The following is a 25,702-nucleotide window of genomic DNA, read 5'->3' on the forward strand; positions in this document are numbered from 1 at the left end:
TTTTTCTCATCTTTGGAGAGTTCTGAAACAAGTTTTGATGCACACTAAAAAGGCACTTTGATATTTGCTAAGTGTTCACTCCTAGGCCTGTCAGCATGCTCATTGGAAGTACATTCCCTTTCCCCCATCAGGCAACTGTTTCACGCTACAGAGAGACAAACATATTGCTGTGGTCATGCGCAGCTTGCAAAAGATCATGGGAACTGTGACTGTCAAACATATTTAAGATACCAGCCCGTGCAAAAGCAGTTTAAGTGTAGCCTCCTGTCCTGAAGTTGATGGTTTGCATTAGATTGATTACATGCAGACCAAGAAATGTATCATATGTATCCACTGTGTACTGTGCTGAAAGATTAAAAAAAATCCCATTTGCTGTGCTTTGTATTGGTGGACTTTGACACTGGTAATGCAGATCTGTATGTTCCTTGTAAATCACAGATATAATGACTGCCAGAGAGCATTTCTCTTATCTATGGAAAAAATGTGGTTGTTTGGTGCTCAAAACTTGCAACCTTACCATATATGCTATCGAAGATCAAGGATGTAGCAAGCACCAACATTAGGAGGAATGCCTGGATTTCCAAAGCACTGTCTATGCTCCAACCTAAAAATAAACGCTGGGTGGCATTTTCTCCCCCACTTTGGGCCAGGACTCCATGACTTATCAGCGAGGGGCCATTTTTTCTCAGGGATCTCTGTGAGTGCAGAGCCTGAGCGTTTCCATTATATTCTGTCATGGAACATGGGATACCCAGGATCAGACTGTAGACCATTGCCAGAAGGGCATAAACAGCCCCCAAATCTGATCTTTAAATGTATGTGCTCCCACAGTCTGGCCCCACTCAACAGTGGGTGGAGCCAGAGCTAATGATAGGCAGAATCAGAGCTAATGATGGGCAGCATCACCCTCTGGACTGGTTGTAAGGGGAAAGGTACGCAGGTGAAGTAAAGATGAATTTGGTGGGGCAATACCTCTTTCACCCTAAAGGACCAGCCTCTGCTGGACTCCAGCAGACATCTTCATGTTCTCCTTTACACTCTGATTCGCTTTTTACAGCAATGAAAGCCAAGCTAGTTTCTGTGCTCTGTAAGGAGCACCCATGCATTGTGTGGTATCTCAAATGTGCCTTTTAGGGGCTTGTAATGGAACTGTCTAGTTACGCATCTTAGTCCCACTGAGTGAGTGTGGCTTTTATTTGGCCTACCTTTGTGTGTATATGAGAGTGAGCAACCATATGAGTTGCTCTGTTCCTGCAGCAAGACTCTGGATTGTTTCTAATGCAAAGGAAAGTATTTTATGAACCTACCTATTGAAGCACGTGAACGTAAGCAGGTACCCGCTTGGTGTTAAATAAGGATCAGGCAGACTCAGCAATGGAGAATAAGAAGGTAAGGTTTATTGCCAGGCAATAAGGACCCAGTTTGGAATCTCTTCCAAAAGGAACTGGGACCCCGATTGACAAGAAATCCAGAGGTCTTTATACCTGAGCAAATCACAGCAAATCATAGATCATGAGACAACCATGAGGGATTCACAATATTGTCAGCGAGAATCAGCCAATCAGCAAGCTCTTGTCACGCTACCAGCTCCTGGTCAAGCACAGAGTTCAAGTTCTGCTTTCCGATGCTTGCAGTGACGCTCTGTCTAACCTCTCCCCTCGTTATGACAGGACAGGGAGTTTGGAGATTTTGTGGTTTTGCTCTTCCTGTTCTGTGGATTAATTTAGCCTGTATCTGAGGGGATTTTGTACCAGAATCTCTGATTCACGTCTTCCCCTTGTCCAGGGTACACGGATGTTTGTAGGGGAAAGGTCGGCTCCTAACTTTGCTGTTCCAAGCAGTTTGCAGTTAGCTAAGGCACAGAAGAGAAGAGAGTTTTGGATTTGATATCCCGCTTTATCACTACCTGAAGGAGTCTCAAAGCGGCTAACATTCTCCTTTCCCTTCCTCCCCCACAACAAACACTCTGTGAGGTGAGTGGGGCTGAGAGACTTCAAAGAAGTGTGACTAGCCCAAGGTCACCCGGCAGCTGCATGTGGAGGAGCGGGGAATCGAACCCGGTTCCCCAGATTACGAGCCCACTGCTCTTAACCACTACACCACACTGGCTCTCCCTTTGATTCAAAATGGATTACAAAATACTGTAAGCCTTGATTATGTGTAAGCATATATGAATATATATTGAATATATTGATTACTGATAACTGATTATATGGATAGCATAGGGGTAGCCCTTCTTCCTTGCCTCACTATCTCTGCTGAGTGCAGACCTGGGAGCAGAACCTATGAGCACATGGAAGCCTGAGCCAGCACTTCATCCCTGGGACCCAGCCACAGACAAAGAGGAAACATGTGCAGGGTATAGGCTCTGCCCAGCATAATTTTAAGAGTGCTCTTTCTTTACCTCCAGAGGGCTGCCTGTTGAAAATGGTAATACATTTTTGTTCCACTTTGCTATAATTACACTCAAGAGCTTACTCTTTCCCAGTCACAGATTGAACCCAGGTTTCCTGCTGTGCAGGGAATTGACGCACACTATTTCTAGCACACCCAGAAGCCTTTTTGGAATGATTCCCTTGGATGATAGAAATTACAGCCCCTTTCTGTTTGCAACTCTTTTCACTCCTTCCCTCACCATATCACAATTTTTTCTCGCGACCTTTTTCATTGGGGTTCTTGTATGTGTCAAAACTACAACATCTCCACCCCAAACATATGAACTGCTTAGATTTATATACCAGGTGAACTTGGGGAATTCTTGAATTTAAAGAACATTTTTTTTGGCCCCTCGAGGCAAGCTTAAACTGATACCAATAGAATCAGTTGGACGTGCCTGCAATAGATGAAGTAACATAGTCATTCAGTTGCTAGTTTCTAAATTAATAGCTTTGCGTCAAATGTCAATGAGCTGTGAGCAAGCTGAAATTCTGGTCACTAAGATCCAAGACAGTACTTAGGGATCGCAGAGCAGTGATACATCTTGTTTCTTCTTTCTTTCCTTAGGCTTCTGGACTATAACAGTGAGTTGGGAAGAGATCCAAATAACCAGAGCAAGTAAGCTGAAATTGATTTCTTTGTATGTCTCCATCTGCTGCCAGTATTGCATGAAATGAAAGCAAGCACTTAAACCTGTAATCTTTCATAAAGGGATTGTCAAACAAAAACATCCATTGTGCTGCTTTTAGGCCCACTTCCCAAATTTCATGCATGTCAAATATGACTGACAAGGAGAAAGGCGGGGAGCCCTGTTGAGGGCTCTAAATAATTGTTGGGTTCCATACTTTTTCTACCCAGCACATGAACCGAAGCAACAAAAGTTTATCAGGATTAGATCTTGTAGAAGCAAGACAGTGATGTGTGAATCAGCTGTTATTCTATCTTGACTGGTGTGTAGGGGAACTGGCAGCGCAAGGAGTTAAGCACAACAGGCTTCCTGACCCACATCAGGGGGCATGTGGACACTTGGCTTATGGAGACAGGCTGCCATGTTTCGATGACAGCCCAGGAGAATGATGGCATTCCTTTCACCACCCTTGTGAGTGACACATAAATTGCCTCAGTGTTTGGGTGCTTTAATTTATCCCATGAAACCACCCTTCCTTGACCTTGGTTGGTTAGTATTTGGCCAATGTACTCAGCCCAGACTTTTTCATTTCTTTTTGGAGGGAGTTATCAATTGCCTCAGTATTCGGGTGTTTTGATACAGCTCATGAAACCATCCTCCACCTTGGCTGGTCATCCAGGATTTTTCATTCCTTTTCAGGTGTGAGGGAGGAAGTGCTTGAGTATTTGAAAACTTTAATATATCCCATGAAACCACTCTCCATGCCATTGGTCATTTAGCATTGAGGATTGGGCCAAAGCATTTAACCCAGACTTCTTTTCAGTGTTGAATGAAAATATCCCCCAAGGTTGAATTCATTTTGGGAGGTAGACTTATCTTGAAGACAACATGGCTTACTTAACAAAAATGCTTTGTTACTTGCTGAGGAGCTGCACAGTGGAATGACCTGTGGGAACGATGCTGAAGTAGACTCTGCTTCTGCCTAGTTTCAAACCTGCCATTTAAGAGCAGAGTGCTGGAGCAGGTGGTAGCTTCCCTCAGCTTTGGGTGGTTTGGGGTGATGGAAATTGTTTGAATTCATTACAGTTGAGATTTCTACTCTACGTCTCATTTTCATTCTCTGAGCTAAAGTAGTGTTTGCGGGTGGTTCTGGAGTGGATGAGGGTGAAAAAACTGAGGTCAGAGTGCTGTGAGTTGGGAAAGCAAATGGTGATTTACTTGTGGTCTTATACAGGACTGCACTCCCACTTGAAAGATGAAGTCCACAGTTCAGCAGTTCTTCTGTACTCTGCCTTACCACATTGGTAAACAGAGATGGATAGATATCAGCCTACAACAGCTGTATGTGACAGCCCAGGGATCTTGTTCGCCTGGGTCACTAGGTTTGCCATGTCTTAATTCTAAGAATGGGACGCCTTATTTAAACTGGATATCTGTTCCAAAATACAGGGAAGTTTCTTCCTTGGGTGCTTTAATGCCTTATCCTTAAACCTTTAAGAAGGCAGATATAATGAAGTTCCTGTAAACAATAGGTACCATGCTTGGAATAAGGAAGAGGTAGAGTCAGTTTTGGTGCTATTTTAAAATGCAGTTTTTACTCAGGACTGGAGAAACTTGAACATGACCCATTTATTGCCATCTTGATCTTCAGCAGTGCTGTTTTTCTAGGGGGAAATGGTGCTGAAGCTCACAATGAACTTCTCCCTTGTTTTCTTTGAATAGCAAATGTGCCCACCTGAGAGATGCCAGAGTTGAGCTCCAATGAGCTCTGGAAGAAAAAAAAAAAGGCTTGATCATCAGAGTCTCAGTTGATTATTTTATAGGAAGGCTCTAATTTTTTAATCTTTTTTTAAATTAAAATTTAATTTTTTAATTTTTTAATCTGGCGTGCTCTGGTCCATGGGGTCACGAAGAGTCGGACACGACTAAACAACTAAACAACAACAACAATTTTTTAATCACAGAGCAATTTACAATATTTCCACATGTAGCCATTTCACTTAGAAAATAAGAACATAAAAAGGGCTTGCTGGATCAGGCATGTCCCATCTAGTGCAGGATCCAGCACTAGCTGCATTGAACATATTTTACTAAAATAATAGTAACCCTGCAAAAAGTAACGACCGTATCCTCATCATGTTGATGCTGAAAAAGAGGTGCTTGTAAAAATCACTCCAGACATGGAAGCAACTGACAGTAAGCACCACATTTCAATAGTCTTAGACCAAAGAGCTGGAAAAATAGAGAGAGAGCAGGTAACTTCTCACTTCAAATAATTTGTGGTGACTCTTCCCACAGCCGTGGCCCATCTCATATTTATGCAGTTGTTGGTCATCATGCTGCCACAACCCTTGCTGTGCTTTGGACAAGTGCCTGGCCCAATCATTCTTCATATCATCCCAAGGCTAAAATTAGTTGTCTCTACACAACCTGCAAAGGATTTCTATCCTGTTCTGGCTCAGATTTTATGTCTCTGATTGACAGCCAAACATGGTAGCTGCCTACATGGGTGGCCCTTTGGATATTTAAAAAGGATATGGGGGGAGGTAGAGGGGGAGGGGTATTGATTATCCTTTTCCAAAAGGAGAAGGTGGTGCTGCTGCAGCTCTGGAATCGCTGCTGCTGCGTAGCTTGACAGGACAAAGTCATCTACAGCTCTGACATCTATGAGTGTAAAATACCCACAATCTACTGTATTCAGGTTTTTTAATGTCAATTTTTTCCCCCATAAGAAAACAGTAAGCTAAGAATAAGAAAGAAAGAAAGAAAGAAAGAAAGAAAGAAAGAAAGAAAGAAAGAAAGAGTTGATTCGAAGAATGAAACTCCACTGGCTTGTAGACCACCCCCACCCTATTCTGCTAACCTAATTGAGAGTTTTATCACCTTAACTGGCAACTCTTTCTTTCTGACAGAGCTCTTGTGTGTTCTGCAACCCTTAAAAGGAAATGGCATTCACAAGTGTAAAAGGCTTAGGCTCTACCATTTTGGTCTTTAGCGTTTTTCTTAGCTTATGCACTATTTTATCATACAATCCTAGCTCCACTTCTTTGGGAGCAAGGCTCACTGATCTCTTAATTTCAGAATAGAAGGCATTTGTGCTGTCAGTAATTCATTAGGCAACCAGAACTAACTTCAGGGCCACTTCAATATGCCATCTGGGATTGCATGTATCTTGTATGGACACTTGGCCAAAGCTGCAATGGAAAAAGCAGGAGTGACTTGCTGCTTCTGGAGCTCCTTCAAGGAAGCACAGCCCTGCAGGAAAATGCCTATCTGTCCATGCTTTGGATAATCTCCCCATATAATGCACAGCAACATAGTGTGCTACATTATACCAAGTCAGGCTAATGGTCCATCTAAGGTCAGCCTTGTCCACAAACACTGAGTGGCAGTGGTTCTCTAGGGGTTTCTCCCAGCTCTGTGCTGGGACCTGGATGCAGGTGGCGCTGTGGTCTAAACCACTGAGCCTCTTGGGCTTGCCAATTAGAAGGTCAGCGGTTCGAATTCCTGCAACGGGGTGAGCTCCCATTGTTCGGTCCCAGCTCCTGCCAACCTAACAGTTCGAAAGCTTGCCAGTGCAAGTAGATAAATAGGTACCGCTATGGCGGGAAGGTAAACGGCGTTTCCGTGTGGTCTGGTTTCCATCACGGTGTTCCATTGCACCAGAAGTGGTTTAGTCAGGCTGGCCACATGACCCAGAAAGCTGTCTGTGGACAAACACCAGCTATCTTGGCCTGACAGAGATATGAGTGCCACAACCCCATAGTCGCCTTTGACTGGACTTAACTGTCCAAGGGTCCTTTACCTTTTACCTTATGCTGGGACTTTTGCATGCCAACACAGGCTTCAGGATTGAGCAAAAAGCTCTTTTCCTGAGCTACAACCAGCCTCTCCGGTGTGATCACCGGACATCCTTTTTATTGTGGGTTCATGATTATTTGTACTCATGATGGTAGTTATGTCTTCAGAAAGGTTAAGCACTACCCTACTTTCAATACTGTTTGTGCTTGCAAAAGTTGGAGGGTGGATATACTACTTTGTTTCAATGAATGCACATTAATGAATGCACATTCCCTATGTTCCTGCTGAAATCCTGTAACTGTTTATACCACAAGCGTTCTGGAATTTTTTGTTTCCCCCTCTGCATTCGTTGACCATCCCGGTTCCAATAATGTGGCAAAGCTGGGGGAGCATCACTAATGCAACTAATAAAGCATAATGACATTTGAATGAGCCAGCTTAAATCCACCACAACTGCACTGTTGTTGTATCTGTGCCCTTTTGCAGAATGCACCCACAAAAACACCAGTCTGCAGGGGTCCCTAGATGCTCCGAAAAACTGAAAAGCTGTTTGAGCAAGGAAATGGACACCTCTCTTGAGATATGCTTCTTAACAAAACATGCTGTTAACAAGCAATACTGGGTGTCACTCTGAAACAAATTGCCGAAAGATAGTGTCAAAATGGAATCTTTCAACTGAATCATGAAATCTTCACTGTATCTTCACACATTCATCTAACACCAAGTGAGTTGTGCTGAAGGCAAAAGGCAAGGGAACTGCAGCAAGATGAGTGGGCTGTCTGCAGAAGTTTCTATTTTTGGTGGCGACAAATCTCTCCACATTAGTGTATTTTGTTGCTCAGCTTGCTAAGAAGCACATCACAAATCATGCCAGTTATCCACAGAGTCATCAGCAAATGTCGAAGTGCTTGAAGCAGGGCAGGGAAGAGCATTGCTGGAACCTATCAAGTGACATTCCAGGCAGGGACAGCGCATCCTAATCTCAGTATGAACATGATCTCTCTCCAAATGTTGATGAGATGTTGTCAAATACATATGCAGACACGAGTTATATGAGAGAGACAGAGACATTATCTGCACAGGAACATTCAGAGTTCTGAAATGAACCAATGTACCAGGAAGCCAGAGCCACTGATTTCAGTGCCTCTTGTTCCATGTAGATGTGTTAAGCATAATTGGCTTAGATTGTAAGAAAGCATGCTCCTAAGAATCTACTGTGGCTCCTAGAAGTTGTCAGCATGCAACAGTGGCTGCACCCTGGGAAATGACTCCGAATGGCCATCTTCACCAGGTGAGGGAGCCAATGGGTCTCAAATGCTTGCATTTCCCTGCATGCAAAGATAGGCTCTGGCAGATTGAGCAGATGAGACCAATAGTGGGTCCAACGGTCAATAAGGCAGTTTCTCTACATGCTGTAGAGGGAAGTCAGGGGCAGATGGGGCTCATCAACCTGGGAAGGTAGCCCATCTAGGAGAAGGAAAACCCTGACCTTAACCCTCACTGTCTTGTGGGCTATCTTTGGCAAAAGAAAAGGGATAAACCCTACACAAATCCAGAGTGAAGTTTCTAAGGCAGTTGGATGGAGCCTTGTACTCCTCCTTCCAGCAGCTCCTGCAGCCAAGCTTGTGCCAGACATATTTTTCTACTGTCCTTTGGACCACATCAGCAAGGCCAAGAGAGGAGTCTTGTTTGGGCAGCCAGGACCTCCATACACATTACCCAGGCTTGTACCCTGGAGAGGTCACTTTGGCGCTGCCAACACAACAGTTTGGCTTCACCCCAGAGGCACACTCCATTGTCTTTCAAGACAGACAGATGCCAGCAGTAGCAATCTTTCTCCCACATCTTTTGATGGTTAAAATGTCTGACAGTTTTTGAAAGACTGTGGCCTTAAGAATTCGCCCATCCATGAAATAAACGTGCTCTCAATGAAGGCAAACAAACCCCTTGTGATACTTGCGGAGGTCTTTGGATTCCTGTGACTGCATAGGTGTAATGAGGTAGCAAGAAGGATGGTGCAAATGTGCACACCTTATGCTCATCCCATTCCCACAGCTGTCATCTTATGTGTATCTATGAAGCCACACATAACATTTACTTCAGTATAACCAAGATACAGCAGAACATGCAGCCATAGCAAACATGCTTTGTACTATGACGTGAACTGTATTTATGGGGGGAAACATTCATGTCCCTTCTGTGTTGTATTTTAAATTGCTGTAATCCACCCTAGGCCCTTAAGGTGAAGGGTGGGCAATAAATTAAAATAAGAAAACAGGTTCTCCTTAGGTTTTCTTTATTTTCTATTCATGTAATATGGCATTGATTGCTGACTGGTGCCTGGATTCTGTCTAATTATCCGCCTGCTGAGAAATTCTTTATCACAGCCAAAGATCCTTTTGTGTCTAACAGCTGCTCTGGGTTTCTTTCTTTTCTCTCTCTCTCTCTCTCTCTCTCTCTCTCTCTCTCTCTCTCTCTCTCTCTCTCTCTCTCTCTCTCTCCTCACCCTCCTTCTCATGTGGAAGTGTTGTTATCTCTTTAGCAGACTTTAGCAATCATGTCTGTCATTTCAACAGCTCTGCTTTCTTACTTCTGTCAGACAGCATAGCGCGTTGCTGTTGCCTTTTGTTGCAAACTCTGGAGCACGGCCAAGCTATTCTTACTTAAGTGTCAGTCTCTCCAAAACCCCAAGTCTTTTAGGCACTCCACTTTCACAAGCAGCTCATAGGACTGGGTGGGAGAATCCCCCTTGTGTCGTAAGTGGAATCCAATTCAGCTCTAGTTAGTAACCCAGGAGCAGCCAGAGGCACATGCCTTTCCCTCTCTGTTCATCACATCTATGACATATGAGGTCTTTTGCCACTCTGAAGTGGGACATAGTCAATTCTGTGCTTCATATGTAATACTCAAGGCTATTAGGTTGAGCAAGGGTGTCCATTGCTGCAGACTATGGCCCTTAATTTTTAACAATAAATGGTATGAGGTGGTGTTCTGGCATACGACATATTCAACTCTTTCCAGCCCTTCCCAGCTCATTAAAGGTTCAAGTTTAGCCTCAGTGTCTCAAATTTAGAGCAACTCTTGCTGTTCCAATATTACTAGAACCATTTTTAAGTCTGCACATCTATTTTATACCACAACCACATGAACAATCAAGTTGCGTTATTGTAAACAGTGGAACAATTGCCAGCAAGCTAACACCAAAAAGTAGCTTTTTGCTTATTCTCCAGCATGGAAGCTCTGCCATGAAGTGTTGCGGTCACTGTGTGTGAGTGACTTCCATGTACATAGTAAATTTCAATGATTCTGTCAGTGCTATCAAAGTGCACCGTTTTCAGTTTGGTGGCTTGGTTAGAACACATACAGGCTGAGTACACATTCCTATTTACTCCAGTGTGTTCCTGACACTGATTAAGGAAGTGGTGTACATACACAATGTTAGTCACAATTCATTTCTTCCCTTTATCTGTCCAGGTGTTTTATATGAAATACCATGTTTTGATACACTCCCTCTCAAACCTGTTCTGATCCAAGTTGATAGAAAGAATGCCCTAGCTGAATTTTAAGTCAGTAATATCTACACAACCATTGGTAGGTGAGCTGTGCAGACATTTGCAGGATTGTCCTGCCGAAGCTTAATTAACAAAAAGGTCAACTCTGATATTTCCTTTCAGTGAAGTATGTTAAGGGTGTAACTAAATAAGACAGTGGGAGTTCACACATTTTTTTTCAAAAGGGCAAGGTGCGATTTGGATCAGGGTTGTGCTGCTGGGGGAAGGTTTATATGTTTCTCCTTCTAGTTTTCCAGATCCAAATCAACGCCCACACACTGTGAGTACTATCTGCCCTCTAAATAAAAGTGGGAGGCATGATAATAGATCTCCTGTCATTTTCTCTCTTTTGGCCCTAAGATGTAAATTGCCCTTTACATGCATGCATGTATTAAAGTCCCAACAGTTTGGGGTTTGTTTGTTTTTTTACATCAAAAAGCACACTCAGAAGACTACGGATTTCAGTTGAAGTGCAGTAGTGGAAAAGTGTCTTAACCTTTTTCCTGCTGGTAATTTCCCGCCCCCCAAGAAAATTGCACCTGACACTGCAAACAAACATCTGGAACCCTTGCAGGGTTTTGGCAGCTTGGGGAATGATTCTGAGAAGAAATCAGAAGAGTGGTTAATTGGTATTTGGTTTTACATAATTTTGACCCTGGGATGGTAATAGAATTTTTACAGAGGTCCTGTTGTACTTGCGAGTGTCTGCTTCAGGAAACGATGCACGAATCAAGTGCAGTGGTGCAAGGGCAAATTAGATAGATGCATCTCTAAAAGTGAAATGAATTGAATTAGTCTCCTATCCCAAGTCATTGGACACAGAAGCATGAGAACAGAATAGCATCCCAGAATGGTGCAATTTTTTTAATCAGGTAGTCAAGCAGTCACAGATATTGCACAGGCCAATGTCAAGCAACACAGAGGAACAAGCACCCACAAGATGTGAACCAAAGCCATTGCTTTGCAGCTGCCACAAAATATTGCCTTGAAACAATGCTGGCATTGGCCAAACCAGTACTGGTGAGTGGTTGATGGCTTTTTGATGGTGCTTAATGGCCAGGAAATGATTAGACATCTCTCTGGAAAGTTCTGAGTACAAAAATATCTTTCAAATGATGCTGCTACAATGGTGTGCGTGTGCTTGTGTGTTGCCACTAGACCACTTTAAAGAAGAAGGCCATGGTTCACCATAAAAAGAACTATGCTGGAACAGAGGAGACACCCATCTAATCCAGCTTCCTTTTCCCCACAGTGGCCAGCCGTTGCCTATTGGAAGAATATGAGGGCAATAGCACTCTCCCCCGCTATCTTACTTTTATAAGACATTTGAAGGCAGCCCAGTTTAGGAAGGTTTTTAACATTTGATGATTTATTGTATTTTTAATATTTTGTTGGAAGCCGCCCAGAGTGGCTGAGGAAACCCAGCCAGATGGGCGGAGTATAAATAATAAATTACTACTACTACTACTACTACTACTACTACTACTACTACTACTCTTGTTCCCCATCAGTTTGTATTCATGGGCATACCATATCTGATTCTGGAGGTTCACATACAGCCATTGTGACTAGAAGCCGTTGATAGCTTTATCCTCCAGCAATTTTTCTAACCCTCTTATAAAGCCATTGCTACATTGAGTGGCAGAATACCAGCCATGCCCTGTATTTCCTCCTTGAAGTGACAGAATCGTCTGCTGACCCAAAATCCAGAGGTCTGGACATTGACGTTTCCTCCTTTCCTCCCACTGCATTTACTGAAGCCAGCCACAAAAAGCTCCAGGTCAGTACAACTGTGCTGCATGATTTGTGTATTCAGTTACCTCATCACTGATTTTAATTTAGCAAGATAGACTACAACGGAAAGTGGACGTCAGTGCATCAGCCACAGCTGTGACAGATGTTGCGCAAAACCTGCTTATGCAAAACATAACGTGAAAGCACCTCCCCTCCCCCACCTCCGCCCCCCCCAGCCCCAAATACACAAGACTTCAAAGAAATAAATTCTGGCATCTGTAGCAATGACCAAAGATTGTCAGTCAAAGCCAATGCAGAACAGGCTACATTGGAGCGCAGCGTAAGTCATACAGTTACAGGGGTTTGTAGTTCCAGTTGATGGAGGAACATATGGCTGACAGCACTGGGGCCAGGATGTCTTAAAGGAGCTCCAGCCGGGTTTCAAACTTTGATTGTACAGAGGTGTCAGAAAAGAAAAAGGCTGCGTTCATGCCGTGCATATGTTGTCATTTTGGTGATTGAAGAAGCACCTGCGGCACACACACCACTTACGGGCACCGATGAGTGCAATTAATTTACCCTTCACTGAGGTCACTGGAGAAAATCTGTGGGTTTGATTGGTCCTGGACCAAATGGATCGAGTTTTAGATATGTGAGGAAAGTCACAGGAAGCCTCTTTTTGCCAGAACTTCCATTCCTTTGCCAGACAAGGTTAAACTGTAACATAACAATTTACTTGCGACAAAGAAAATATCCTGTAAAGCTGCATGTGCCTTTCTTCTAAATTAAAGACACCCTATTACCTAAAATGTTTGGGGGGTTTTCTGTTCTGTTTTGTGCTATATTGCTGTAAGTTGCTTTAAGGTACTTTTCTTTTTTAAAAGACTGGCTTATAACTTTAATTAGTAATGATACAAAAGCTATGCTCAAATAAAAAAATAGAATAGACAATGGTAAAATATTAAGTCACATTCAGTCAAAGAAAAGGGTGAATGGGACTTCTGCACCTTTGCTGAACTTGTTGACTGGGAGAGGAGGCTTATCAGTAATTTGTATTACTTATGTGTACCTGTAATTTCATCCTTCTCTTGTCACATGGACACTGTCCAGATAATGTTATAGAGTAAATAAATGGATGGCGTGAGGCCCCACGTAATTCTCAATCTGGGTGACCTTAGGCCAGTTGCTATGTGACTTCAGTCATACATACATATATGGAGCAGTGAATCTTATTTCAGCTCAGGGGCTGCATTCCTCATGGCCAGTCAGTCTTCTGAGGGCTGCATGCCAATATTGCGTGGAGCCAAAGACGAAAGTGGGTGGAGAAACAGATGTGACTCTTACCTTTCTACAGTAAGGCCATGCAAAAGTCATAGGTTTTTTTTAAAAAAATCCCATATACACACCTCTTCATCCAGGCAAACAAAAGGCATTGACAAAGGTCAGTGAGACACATCACAGCCAGCTAGAGGCACTCAAGGACAATGCAGAACAGACCAGTGGAATCTGTAGCCTGAATCGTGTGGCCAAGGGAGAGTCCTGAAGTTCAGATATGGATGTCTGGAGGGCTGCATTTGGCCCAGGTCTGAGGTATACACACTCCCTGGAAGTAAGCCCAGTTGAACACAGTGGGATTTGCATCCAACTAAAGAAGGGGGCCAGTTAGGAACAGACACTTTAATTAATTATTAAATGTTAAAAGGAGGGGGGGGAATGGGAGAGCCTAGTATTTTATATGAGTGGATCATGCTTGCTGATAGCCAAGCCAGATGCCGCGGAGTGTAGTAGTGTAGGCAGCCACCGCATGGAGTTGTGCATTCATTTGAGCTGCTGCTGTAGATGTGTGCATGGGCAACTGCTGTGCCTGCTTGTACAGGCAACTACTGTAGGTGGGTAGATGCTTGTGGGTCACTCTGTGGATGTTTCTGAGCTGCTGGGGCACACCTTGGGGTGGGGCAGCTGCTGGGTGCATCTGTCCAGCTGGCTGCCAAGCATCTTTGTGCAGCTGTCTATCATGGATGCTGTGGTTGGTTGAAATAGGTGTGGGCATCTTGTGTGCACATATATGCAGTCTGCTTCTGTGCACACCTCTGCATGTAGGTGCTGTATGCATGTTGGTGCTTGCGTCTCTCTGCAAAACTGTGTTGTACAGGCTCCAAGCTGGTGAGCAGTTACAGTGTGTGACCGACAAAATGGTTCATTTCTGTGGGCCTCTCTTTTGCATTGTCTAGTGGGCAGCTGCTGTGAATAGTTGCCGTATTTGCAAGGCCACCCCTGTGAGCAGCCATTTTGTAGCTTGATGCTGGATGCATTTGTACATTTGTCCCGGCCATTGCTGCACACAGTTCTGCTTTCTGTGGGTAGCTACTGTGTGTCAGTCAGGGAAAGGGAAATGGTTTGTGGAAAAGCCTGCCCAAGAGCTGGGATCATTGAATTAAACTAATGTCAGCTTGGGTTAAAAAGCCTGAGCCTTTAACTGAGCTTTGGGTGCTGTATAAACCAACAGAGCCAATTTCAAGCCAACTCTGGCCTTGGGAAATTCCTTTTTGTGATGCTTCTGGTTGATATTATTGTTCCTAGGGAGCTTATCTACTATCTTGCTGGGAAGGACAGTCCACTTTAATAAAGTGCCTAAAATATCGTAATAAACACAGAGCTTATATCAATAGCATCGGATTTCTCCATGCTGTATTTGTGTGTGGTTTAATTAGAGGGAAGGATCACAGGAGACGTTTGTGTCATAATGATTCTTTAAAGTGAAACCATAGATCAAAGTTCATAGCTGCCAAATATACAACTTTCAAACTAGGCTCAAGTGCTGCTATTAATCATGGCTGCTGGAGGATTTGATGACAAAGATTAAACTGCTGTAAAGGATACTGCTGTGCATCGGATTCTTGCAACTGTCATCAAATACTCTGCCAACCATTAACAGGCCAGGAAAGCTGTCCAGAATCCATTCCTGGTGCTCCACTGCTGGACTCACCTACTGTAAGCCTACGCGACAGTCAGCAGCATAGGAAAAGTAGCTGCGACCACCAACTTGATTCACCTCAGAGGTTCTCTGAGCATGAGGAAATCATCACATTGGAGACCATTGGCTCAAAGCAAGCTTGCCAGAAGCACAGTCCATTGGAGCACGGTTGTGGAAAATTTAGAGAGTGTGTTCTGTTCCCAGTTCTTCGCTTCACAAGCACAAGAAACTCAGCAAGGACGATGAGTGTAGCTGCCTCATGCAATCCTACATGGATCACTTTGTAAAGCTGGTGCAACACACTGGGGTTCTTCCAGTTGCCCTTCTATTGCAGATGCTTTGGACTACGGTTCTCATCAGCCCCAGACAGCATGGCCAATGGTCAGGCAGTTGCAGTCCATGACATTGGGGTGCACCAGGATGGTGGAACCTATTGAAGAGAACCATTTAGTGTGCTTTGCCCCCTCTGTTGTGACTGTGTAGATTTCCTGATTACCAATCTACAAGAACTACCACAATAATAGTGCAAAACATGATATGTCCACAAATCTGTTTATTTGTACACCTCTTCCTCTTAAGCTGCTTTACCAAACCTAGGCAAAAATATTAACGTTTGAGAGGGAAATAAAGTAATAGGCCAATTTGTTGAACTCTTAGAGTGGACTCTCCCCACCCTGATGTCTCTTTTCCTATTGCATAGGCGAAAGCAACTTCAAGGAAACCTTCCATTTTCTGTGACAGTCAATAATATACACTATCCATCCCATACACTCGTGAAGCAGGGAATGGAGCGCTACAGCATATGACACATAGTATATTAAGGACTTGGTGATACAGGGCAGACTCAGAGCAGCTACCATGGAGGATAAAGGTAGGTAGTTTATTTTTACGCCTACCTTTTGACCAAAAGGCCCTTTGGCCCCCAAGGTAGTGCACCGACACACATATATAATGATTATGTCAGAAACAGTGATAGGCAATAAAAGACTTGAGGAAATATTGTCAGAGCAAAGTGATCTCTGAGGAGATTCGCTAGCTGCCTTCTATGAGACACATGATCATGTGCAGAAATTCCTATCAGCATCAGACCTATTTACCCAGTGTGGGATACCTCTACTAGCTACTAATTTGTTAAATTATTTAGATACATGTCCAAAGCAGCTTACTATAAAAGAAAATACAATTTGAAATCTACAGTCTAATATTATAACTCAGTAGTAGCAGACACAAAAAACTAAATGGAAAGATGTGTCATCAAAAGACCAGAGGTTGTGTGCTGTATATTACACTAGAGACCACAAGATCTTGATTCAGCACTTTGGGAAATGGCTCACCTAGATATTGAGTATTTTGGAGGCTGGAAAAATTGGCTTGGGGGCCAAGGCCAATTTGGGGGGCGGGGATGAAGTTTCATCCTCACTTTCAGTATTTGGTGGGGTTTTTTTTTTGCAGAAGTAAATGAAATTTGCAGGTCATCAAGTAGGTAGGATAAAGCCTACAAAATTACAAGCAAATAGGTCCAGGCTTTTTTGTGCTGGCAATCTTTAAAGAAAAAGTTTAAGATTAGATATAGAGGAACAATCTACCTGTATACCTTTGTTTTTGGCAGACTTGTTTGAAATTTGCAGGCATATTCACCCTGCCTGATGGGGGGGTGGGGTGGGGTTTGAATCTTGCCAGATTTCAGGAGAGCTATATTTAGTGTAGGGTTTACGCCTCAGCCTTTACTTCTCCTGAAGATATTCTGCATGGCAACAGAAGTTTAGGATCAGAGCTTTCCTTCTCCAGGTTGATGAGCCCCATCTGCCCCTCACTTCCCTCTACAGCATGTAAAGAAACCACCTTCTGGAGTGTTGGGCCCACTATTGGTCTCATCTGCTCAATCCATGGGAACCTATCCTAAGTCCCTAAGTCACCTAGAATTTGAGACCCATTGGCTACCCCCACCTGGTTTAGGCGGGTGAAGCAATAGCTGTGTTTTCAAGGGGTTTCCAGCATATTATAGCAGATATTGCTAATGTGGTTGCCACCATGCCATTTTCTACCTCCTCACCTCCTCGAGTGTGGTGCAATCATCCATTGCTTACATTTGCCAGTGAATCAATATATTCTGCAACATTTAAGTCAAGGATAGCCAACATGGTGCCCTCCAGATGTTGAGGACAACTCCCATCACCACTGACCATGTTCTTGGCCTGATGTGAGCTGTGGTCTAAAACATCTGGAGAGCAAAGTCATATCTTTCCTTCCTTTTATCAGGCAGCAAAAACAGACCATATACTTGGGGGGTGCAGAGCGAGGGAGAAGCCAAGTGGAACATGCGTGTGTTAATTTTCTAGATCTGGCCGATAAATAGCTCTCATCCTATCGTCACATCTTTTGGAATGAGTTCAGGCATGTGGCAAAATAGCAAGGGTCTGTCAGGGGCTAGTTCAGCTCGGCAAGCCATTCATTCCTGTGTTCCAAAATAAAAACGTCGCTGGTTGGCTGCCTGCATTAGACTCTTCATGTGCTCAACATTTATCACAACCTTCACCTTCAAATGACAAGAGGGGACAGATAGCAACAGGTTTAAATTTAAGCACGTAAAAGAACTCCACATATATTTCTCACTCCGCAAGCCTACCAACTGTGTGCGTAATGACATCCAAGTGGTACTTATTTCCTCAACTTTTACACCTGGGACAAGTGTTTTGAGGGAAATGGATCGTGATGAGACCTTTAATAATGCAGCCACTACATATTCTACAGCAACATGGGGGTTTTCCTGTCTTGTGTGACTGCAAACCCCCATTCCTCTGCAACTTGCAGCTGGTTGCATTTATACCCTAATTTTAGTAGCATATTGAGACCGGATTATGAAAAAAAAACCTCTCCCATGGTTTGCTGCATGGTTTCTTTACACCAGAATTTTCCACTGCCCATGCCTAGAAGGCTGTAGAGTCAGACCACAATTTCCTTGTACAGAATTCCTGTTATGAGTTCCGATTGCCACCTCCGAAGGTAAGCTTGTACCAGGTGCTTAAGGTTTTCTTGTTTCACGCTATGTTAAAGATAGCTAAGGAGGCAGGCGGTTCCACTCCTGTATTACGTTTACCATATTAAAATGTTAACACCCTGCAGGGAGAAAGTGACAGGAAGATATATCACACTGAGAGTTCCTCAAGAAGAAATGTAACACGCAGTCAAAATGCATGACACTTTTCTGAAGAGGACGACTGTAGGTTGAGGGCTGTTGTTGGTTTTAAAGGATTTTTATTTTCAAAATTTAATAAAAAGTGTTTTTAGGTACACACTTTAATATCATTTCTGTGGCTTTAAAAAACAAAATACAGCTATATATAATTACAGATATACTGCATATTTGGCTTTCATTATATTCCATGAAAAGCTGGACTTTGTAATCATACACCATTTACTATGTACAGCAGCAACTGCATTTTAAGAGAAAAGGTGTTTCAATTATAATACCATGGCTTTATTAATATATGAGGGGGGGGGAAATGTTGCAAAAAAGGCAGGATAATGGAAATCCAATAGAAATTACAAAGCAGATACTGTTATAATTGTGCATACATACCCAGGGGGTTCAGTTGTGCTGCATTTTTTTGCTACAAGACAGCATGACCTTGACCTTCATGGTCCATTTTGCCCCATCACTTCTTAGCATAGTTTCCTCTAAGGTGGCAGCATATAATTCATTTGCGTTAAAAAATTAAATATAGCATTATGTCCATTTAAGATTTCGTGTAACTTAAATATTAATGTTTTCAATTATAGCAGGATTCCTTGTAACTGTGTTGGAATCACAGAATTGTAGAGCTGATCATCTAATCCAAGCCCCTGCAATGCAGGGATCTTATTTAATATATTTTTGTTATTTGAAGGCTTGACTGCCTTTGTAACAGCATTCATGCAACAAATAAAACAATTGTACAGGATATCTGACAACCTTAGAATAGAAACGTGTAAGACACTGATATGAGACATCCAAACTCAAGGAGAATCTCATCCAGAATCCTAAATTCAAATTTTGCAATTCAGATACACGTTTAACATCATTTGCGGTGCCATATTTCCTTCCACTTATTGGCACAACCATTTTTGCCATGCCAACACTTTTAGAACTACGATCCTACATTTTCAATAGGAAATCCTACTGAAACAAGGGTTTGCTGCTACAGTAAGAGGGTCCAGAACTATAAACCTAATGTGCTTTTATAACATTGTGCTTGCTGAGTGTTCACACAATATACTTCAAGATTTACACTTATGCAGGTTAGCCGAGTAGACTTCTAATGCGTGAAACAGAAACCTTCACAAGCAAGGTTGATATTATGGGTTTAAGGAACCATACAATATTGGCCAGGATCCAAAGAACCGTGCATAGAACACTGTGCATATTTCCTGCCTTTCCCACTGTAGCCACTCACAGCCTTCAGAAAGCCAATCTTGGAAGCTGGTGGTCTCCCCAGAGTAGGGTCCAAAGTGGGGTGAAAAGATGCTGCTGAAAGGAAACACCAGCCCTATGCACCTGTGGAAACACTTCCTCTTCATTCACAAGGCTTTTTGGATCCCAACCTCTTATACCAGAATGTGGCTTGAGTTTAAAATTGGGCACTCAAATTCAAAATACCAGGTATAAAGGATACAAGAACTTCTCAGAACTTATCTGACAAGAGCCGCTGCTTAAGTCTGAACAAATCCTACATGCAATTGGAATAGCCAGACACAATATTTCTGGACCTGAATACTTCTACTCTCGTTTCACTGCTCTGCAGATGTAAGATTGCTAAAAGGATAACAAACAGTTTTTTCTGCAGTTGCAGTTCTAGTATTCTACATAGCACAGCGGTATAGTTATTTTAATTGTGTCTTGTTGATGTTTTTCTTCCTTTTAAGATCTACGGGCAAAACAAATATTCAGAAAACAATCAGGAGAAAAAAATTATAATCAAGTGTTTGTTGGGATGGGGGCAGGGAAATGCTAAAGTTTTGTGTATTGAAGGGGAACAACTGTTGCCCATGGTGGTGCAAGCAGAAAATGTGTACAGTTTAGGTTTCTTACCCCACAACTAGAAACATCATACTTGTAGGGTTTCAAAGAGGTTATAAGAAATGTACACTGCCGCTTCTGCACATCTTCTGAAGCATGGCCATTTTTCCATTCTGACTGAAGCTCCCTGCATTACACCAGTTGCCAGTGTCACCACAAGATGTGGCAGAAGTCTGTCAACACACTGCAAGGCACTGTCCATGGAAAGAAGAGGCTTCAGATGACCCAAACCTATGCAATACGTTCTTTTGCTCTTGGGAGCACACTCAATACAAGCTAGCAGTAAGGTTTACAGTGTGATATCATGCATGTCTACTCAGAGGTAAGCACCACTGTGCAGTGGGGCTTCCTTGTAGAAAAGGGTGTACCACATAGGATTGCAGCCTTAGCTATACTGTGACAAAGGTGTGTGAGCAAATGATTTGTAGAACTACAGAAACAGAAAGGGTGATTTTCCACAGCACCCTACCCTGGAGTGGATGGTGGGAAATAGTAGCTATGCTTACTTGAAGCCCCAGCAGGTAGATCATTGCTCCTTACCAGGACGGAGGGGCAAGGCAGCAGGCAGCTCACTGGGCAAATGCAAGGGAGGAGCCAATATGGTGTTCCTGCTGATACAAACTGCAGAGTGCCAACCTGCCTAGCACCTTGCCCCTCCGCTTCTCCTTCCTCTTAAGCAACAGTGACCCACCTACCAGCTCAGGCAAGTGCCACCCTCCCTCTCCACCATTATGCTACTGTTCCTAACACCATTCTTAAATAGAAAGCTTATGGAAATATGTAGAAGTCCTGCCTTGTCTTTTCTATTTGCAAACATATATTTAATATTTTAAAATATAAAAATCTCTATCATCTTTATACTCTCTTCACATGGAGCAAGCCTCCTTTAAATTCATTCTGTACAGAAAAATAGGCCGTGTTGCCTGTTCCAATGCTTAATTTAGGTCGTTGTCTCTTCATAGTGCTCCCTGGAGTTCGCAAAGCTATGGTGTGCCCATGAAAAGCCAGATACACCACAAAGATTGAGAAGGGAGATCATCCTGTCCCTTTATTTAGAAGATTTGACAGACTTCTGAACTAAGCCTAATGCAAGCCCACATATGTTTATTATCTCTCTTACAACAGAGAAGTAATGTGTGCATTGTGGCACCAGCACGTTGTGGTAAGAACGCCTTAAGGACAGCTGTTACAAAATGGTAGTTATATATATATTTTTAAGTGTTTTTTGTTTCATCTAAATCAGACCTGAGTGTTGTTTTGTTCTTTAAAGAGGGAAAGATGTGGGGGGGGGAAGAGTGCTGCAGGAAGCCCTACTTAATTTGTTGCATATGGCCAAACGTGTTATAAAATGAAGTCTATTGCTACCAGGAAACTAAATGGGCTGCTCTGCAAACAAACGCGGCTTAACTCTGAACACGAGCACATATTCAAATATCTGCCGATAGGCAAGTCAAAAGATTAAGTCAAACTTCCCTTGATGACTTTTTTTTAAAAGCATAAACACCTTACTAGGCACATTAATCACCTTAGCATAATCCCGAAAAGGAAATACATTGTAGAAACCAATGTACTTTTGTTTTAAAAAGGCTTTATCAAACCATATGTGCAGATACTTGAGATGATGACAGCGTTAAGCTTCCTAGGGTCCTGGAGTCAAAGAAATTCTGCTGCCCCCCGCTGCTAAGTAAGTGCACTCCTTCTACAGGGGGCAACATCTGCCGATCGGTCATGGTTCCACTTGGCGACGACCCCAAGAAACTTCCTTGGGAAGAAACGATTTTCTCAGGACTGGCAGCCAGTTTGGGGGACGTGGAGAAGTTGTATCCGTACAGAGCACAGGGGCTGTGCAGCCTGAAAGTGTTGTAGGAACTCTGGTGGGTTTGATTTGCAGCGAAGGCGTTGCCCGACGGCGAGGGCATGATATACTGCAGCTGCGGAGACATCCCTGAAATCTGCATCGATAAGCCTGTCTGAGGGCAGCCAAATGCATCGCCGTCGCTGCCTGCCACAGGCATGTTCACGGTCGAACTGCCCGACACACCGACATAGGAGGGAGTCCTTGGGGTTGCAAAGGTCTCGCTGGATTGGTTTGTAAGCCTGTTGTAGGTTTCGGCCAAGGAAGTGCTGTATCTGTTAAGGGCTAGACCGGAACGGGCACAAGCTGTGTAGTCAGCTGGAGCGAGGCTGCAGAGCTGGCTAGTGTTGGGAGCAAGGTGGAAGGCAGGAGAAGAACAAGGGGACCCCGGGAGCAGGTGGGGGTGAGTGGTTGGTACTCCATTTCCGGTTCCCTGGAGCAAATTAGAAGAGCCAGCGTTTCCTGGAAGAAGAAAAATATCCAAGTATAAAATGGCATCCTAGGAAAAGAGAATTATTTATTACATACGTATTCGAACCTCAAGGTGGCTTAAATAGGATTACACTTTTTTCTTTTGACAAAAGCCCTGTAAGGTAAGTTAGACTGATATAGATCTGTCAAAGTAACCCATCAAACTTCCTGTCTAAGGATGGATTTGAATCCAGATTCCCCCCCCCCTTCAAATGGTACATCTACAGTACAACTATATGTTAGGACATAAGTATTAAAGTTATTTTCGTTGAAGGCAAGCCATTTTCCCCCCCCCTGCAGACCCACATATTTCTACAATGCAGTTCTCAAAGAGCAATACTGAAGCTCCAAGCAAGATGACTGATAATAAACAACGGAAGAAGGGTCCTGCTGGATCACACCAATCTACTTCAGCATCTTCTTCTCACAGTGGCCAACCCGAGGTCTGTGAAAAGGCCACAAGGAGGATAACTTATGGGTTCCAGAAATTGGTATTCAGAGGCATAGTGCCTCTGGCCTTTCTCAAAGATATGGTTAGCCTTATCCATATCTAACTCCCTCCAAACATCATCCAAGATGATGGCCATCGCTACATCTTGTAGGAGCAAATTCCATACTTTAAAAATGGGAAAAGTTCTGTGTGCCCGAACTTTCCTGGATTCAGCATCTCAGGAACTATGAGAGGGGGAGAAAACCTCTCTGTTCATACAATACATAATTTTATACACTGCTTTAAGTCCACTAAAGGCAATATGGCCAGTGGACTGCAGTAAGTTTCTGTTTAGTGGAAGCTTGCCCCCTTAGGGGGGGTAGCATGCATTTTTTTTAAAAAAAAATACATATAGAAGAATCCATGAATCCAAATAGCAAATCCAGCAGATTTTTAAAATTATTACTATTTATGTACACCGCTTAGAAATTCTAATGATTAAGTGGTACACATATGTCATAAATCAATCAATCCTGAGGCTGGAGGGTTTGTCGAGCAGGCTCACGGAGCTGCCCAACTCTTGCTAGTCACACCATTTCACACTGCTCCAACTATGATGCATTTATAGGGTTGGGTGGCTTTCATGGTGCTTCTCAGCACAATCCTACACACACACACACACACACACACACACACGTACGTGATTGGACTGGGGGGGGGGAGCTTCCACTAAAAAGAAACTGACTGAAGTCCACTGACCACATTGCCTTTAGATTGGTATACAAGTCATTAGCAAGCTGTTGTCAGTCTCCTCCCCTTGTGCAGTACTGCTGGCCAGTTTTGGAGCTCTGGGCTGACTCCAACCTGTAGCAACTCTGATATCTATTTTTAGGTCACACGTGTAATTCATACCAAGGTGTGTTTACATGGGTTCTGCTAGGTAACCTGCCCTTGAGCAAACTTTCCAAGTCTTCTTCCAGCCCAATCAGCTCAATTTTACCTGGCCTCAGCTGGTGAATTTCGAAGTTCAACACGGAGTGCCCATTCGCAGGCGACACACTTATTGTTGCTAAGGACAGTTCTTTTTGGGAGAGGGGAATCCAGTGGTTTGGGGAGGTGGCAGAAATTATTCAGAGGGGGATACTTCCTATGGCAGTGGCGGGTACTTTTTTGTTTTAATTTTCTTTTTAAAAGCCTTAACTCCACTTGCATCTGTCCACGTCTGCCTTAGGCTACACTTTGTATCAGCTATGCAAAGTCACATGAAGCACTTAGAACTAATTACATGAACATGTTTTTCTCATTAATTTTGGAATCCGGATCAGTGCATCTCATAAGGAGGAGTCAAAGGTCCTTTCCCAAGTCCCAATGCCTGGGCAATTAGATTTTTTCCCCCTATTTCTTTTAAAGACCACAGGACACCGGTACACTCTCTAAAGGGGATGTCAAGCCAAGAAGATGGGGAAGTGTATCATATGGAAGAGTTTTCTTGGGCTCTCTTTCTAATGCTAAACACCTGCTAACACCAGCTTGTGTGGCCCTAAGCAAGAGGAGGAAATACAGAGAAGATTCTTTTTCATAAAGCCATACATAGCTAGTAGGAAACTTATTAAAATGGTATCTCTCTTCTAACTCTGCTCCTTTAGGTATTTAGGAGGGGTATTTATTTTACATCACCATAATCCCTGGCAATTAATATGGAATGAAAAACACCAAGCAAAGTCCTAAGGGACGTCTACATCAGTATCTCTATAATGCAGATTTCAGATCCAAAACTAACTTCCTATCAAAAAAATACTTCTGGCACACTCATTTTCCCCACATAGTTTTCACAAAATTGAATCACCCTGGAGTTTTTGCCTATGCTTACATTCTAGTGCAGGATTTTTATGGAAATTCTGAAGCAAATGATTTTAGAAGAAGAAAATAACTTCTTGCCTTATTGTCTATTATTTTGCTGTTGTTGAATATAACTCTGAAATGACTTAGCATGGAAAACAGAAGATTGGAGTTCTGGTTATGTTAAAGACTAGAGCATTGTCTTTAAAAGGTGTTGGGAGGGTTGTTACAGGGCTAAAGAGTATATGTATGTATATATGTGGGTGTGGGCGTGTATACCACAAATTATCTTGGTATGCTCTGGGACTGACACACTATCAACAAAAATGTCTGGTGCCAAAACAGCTATCAACAAAAATGTCCAGCCAAACTTACCATTTTCAAGTCACATTAATTTTGATGAGGATGTATGAATGTATGCTAGGTTAATTTGTTTGTTGCATGTACGGTTGGGTGAATATGCCAATTTTGGTTTCTTTCTGTTTCACGTTTCCCCATCTTCAGTTTTTAACATATTGTGGCTCTTTTATATGAAATAAAATCCACATAAATATTTATTAGCATTATAGTACTAATTCTGCTAAATAGTCACATTTTTGCCAGGCAAGTTCCCTTAAAATATTGCATTCTGGTATGTTATTTCACAAATAGGTACATTTTTATGGACACTTTACCCATGTATATACGTTTTTCTACGCATTACTTTGTGGGAGCTGGAACAGGACATACTTGACTGGAGAACTGCACTGCAAAATTCATAGAAAGGGCTTTATAAGATCTGCAGTACATCAGTTTTTGCAGTTTACTGAAGACACATTTACTAAAGTTGAACTTTCAGCTCAGACCCGTTTTTTAAGTCAATGTGTAATATCTGAATTACGTAGCAATTCAGGCTTAGAACTGGCAAAGTTTCATAATTTGTTCCAC

At 42.8% G+C, this 25,702-nt stretch overlaps 1 protein-coding gene across 1 annotated transcript in view; it reads right to left on the reverse strand.

The window, feature by feature from the left end:
* Window positions 1-18,349: 18,349 nt before the first annotated feature.
* The window catches only part of TBX18 (T-box transcription factor 18), a 34,569-nt gene continuing 27,216 nt past the window's right edge, over window positions 18,350-25,702 (reverse strand). The window contains exon 8 of the mRNA XM_081187487.1: window positions 18,350-22,497. Coding sequence (XP_081043613.1) covers window positions 21,773-22,497 — 725 coding nt within the window. The 3' untranslated portion in view covers window positions 18,350-21,772. The remainder of the gene's footprint in view (window positions 22,498-25,702) is intronic.

This window comes from Podarcis bocagei (assembly GCF_964188305.1).
Source record: "Podarcis bocagei genome assembly, chromosome: 3".
In the NCBI taxonomy this organism is placed as follows: domain Eukaryota; kingdom Metazoa; phylum Chordata; class Lepidosauria; order Squamata; family Lacertidae; genus Podarcis; species Podarcis bocagei.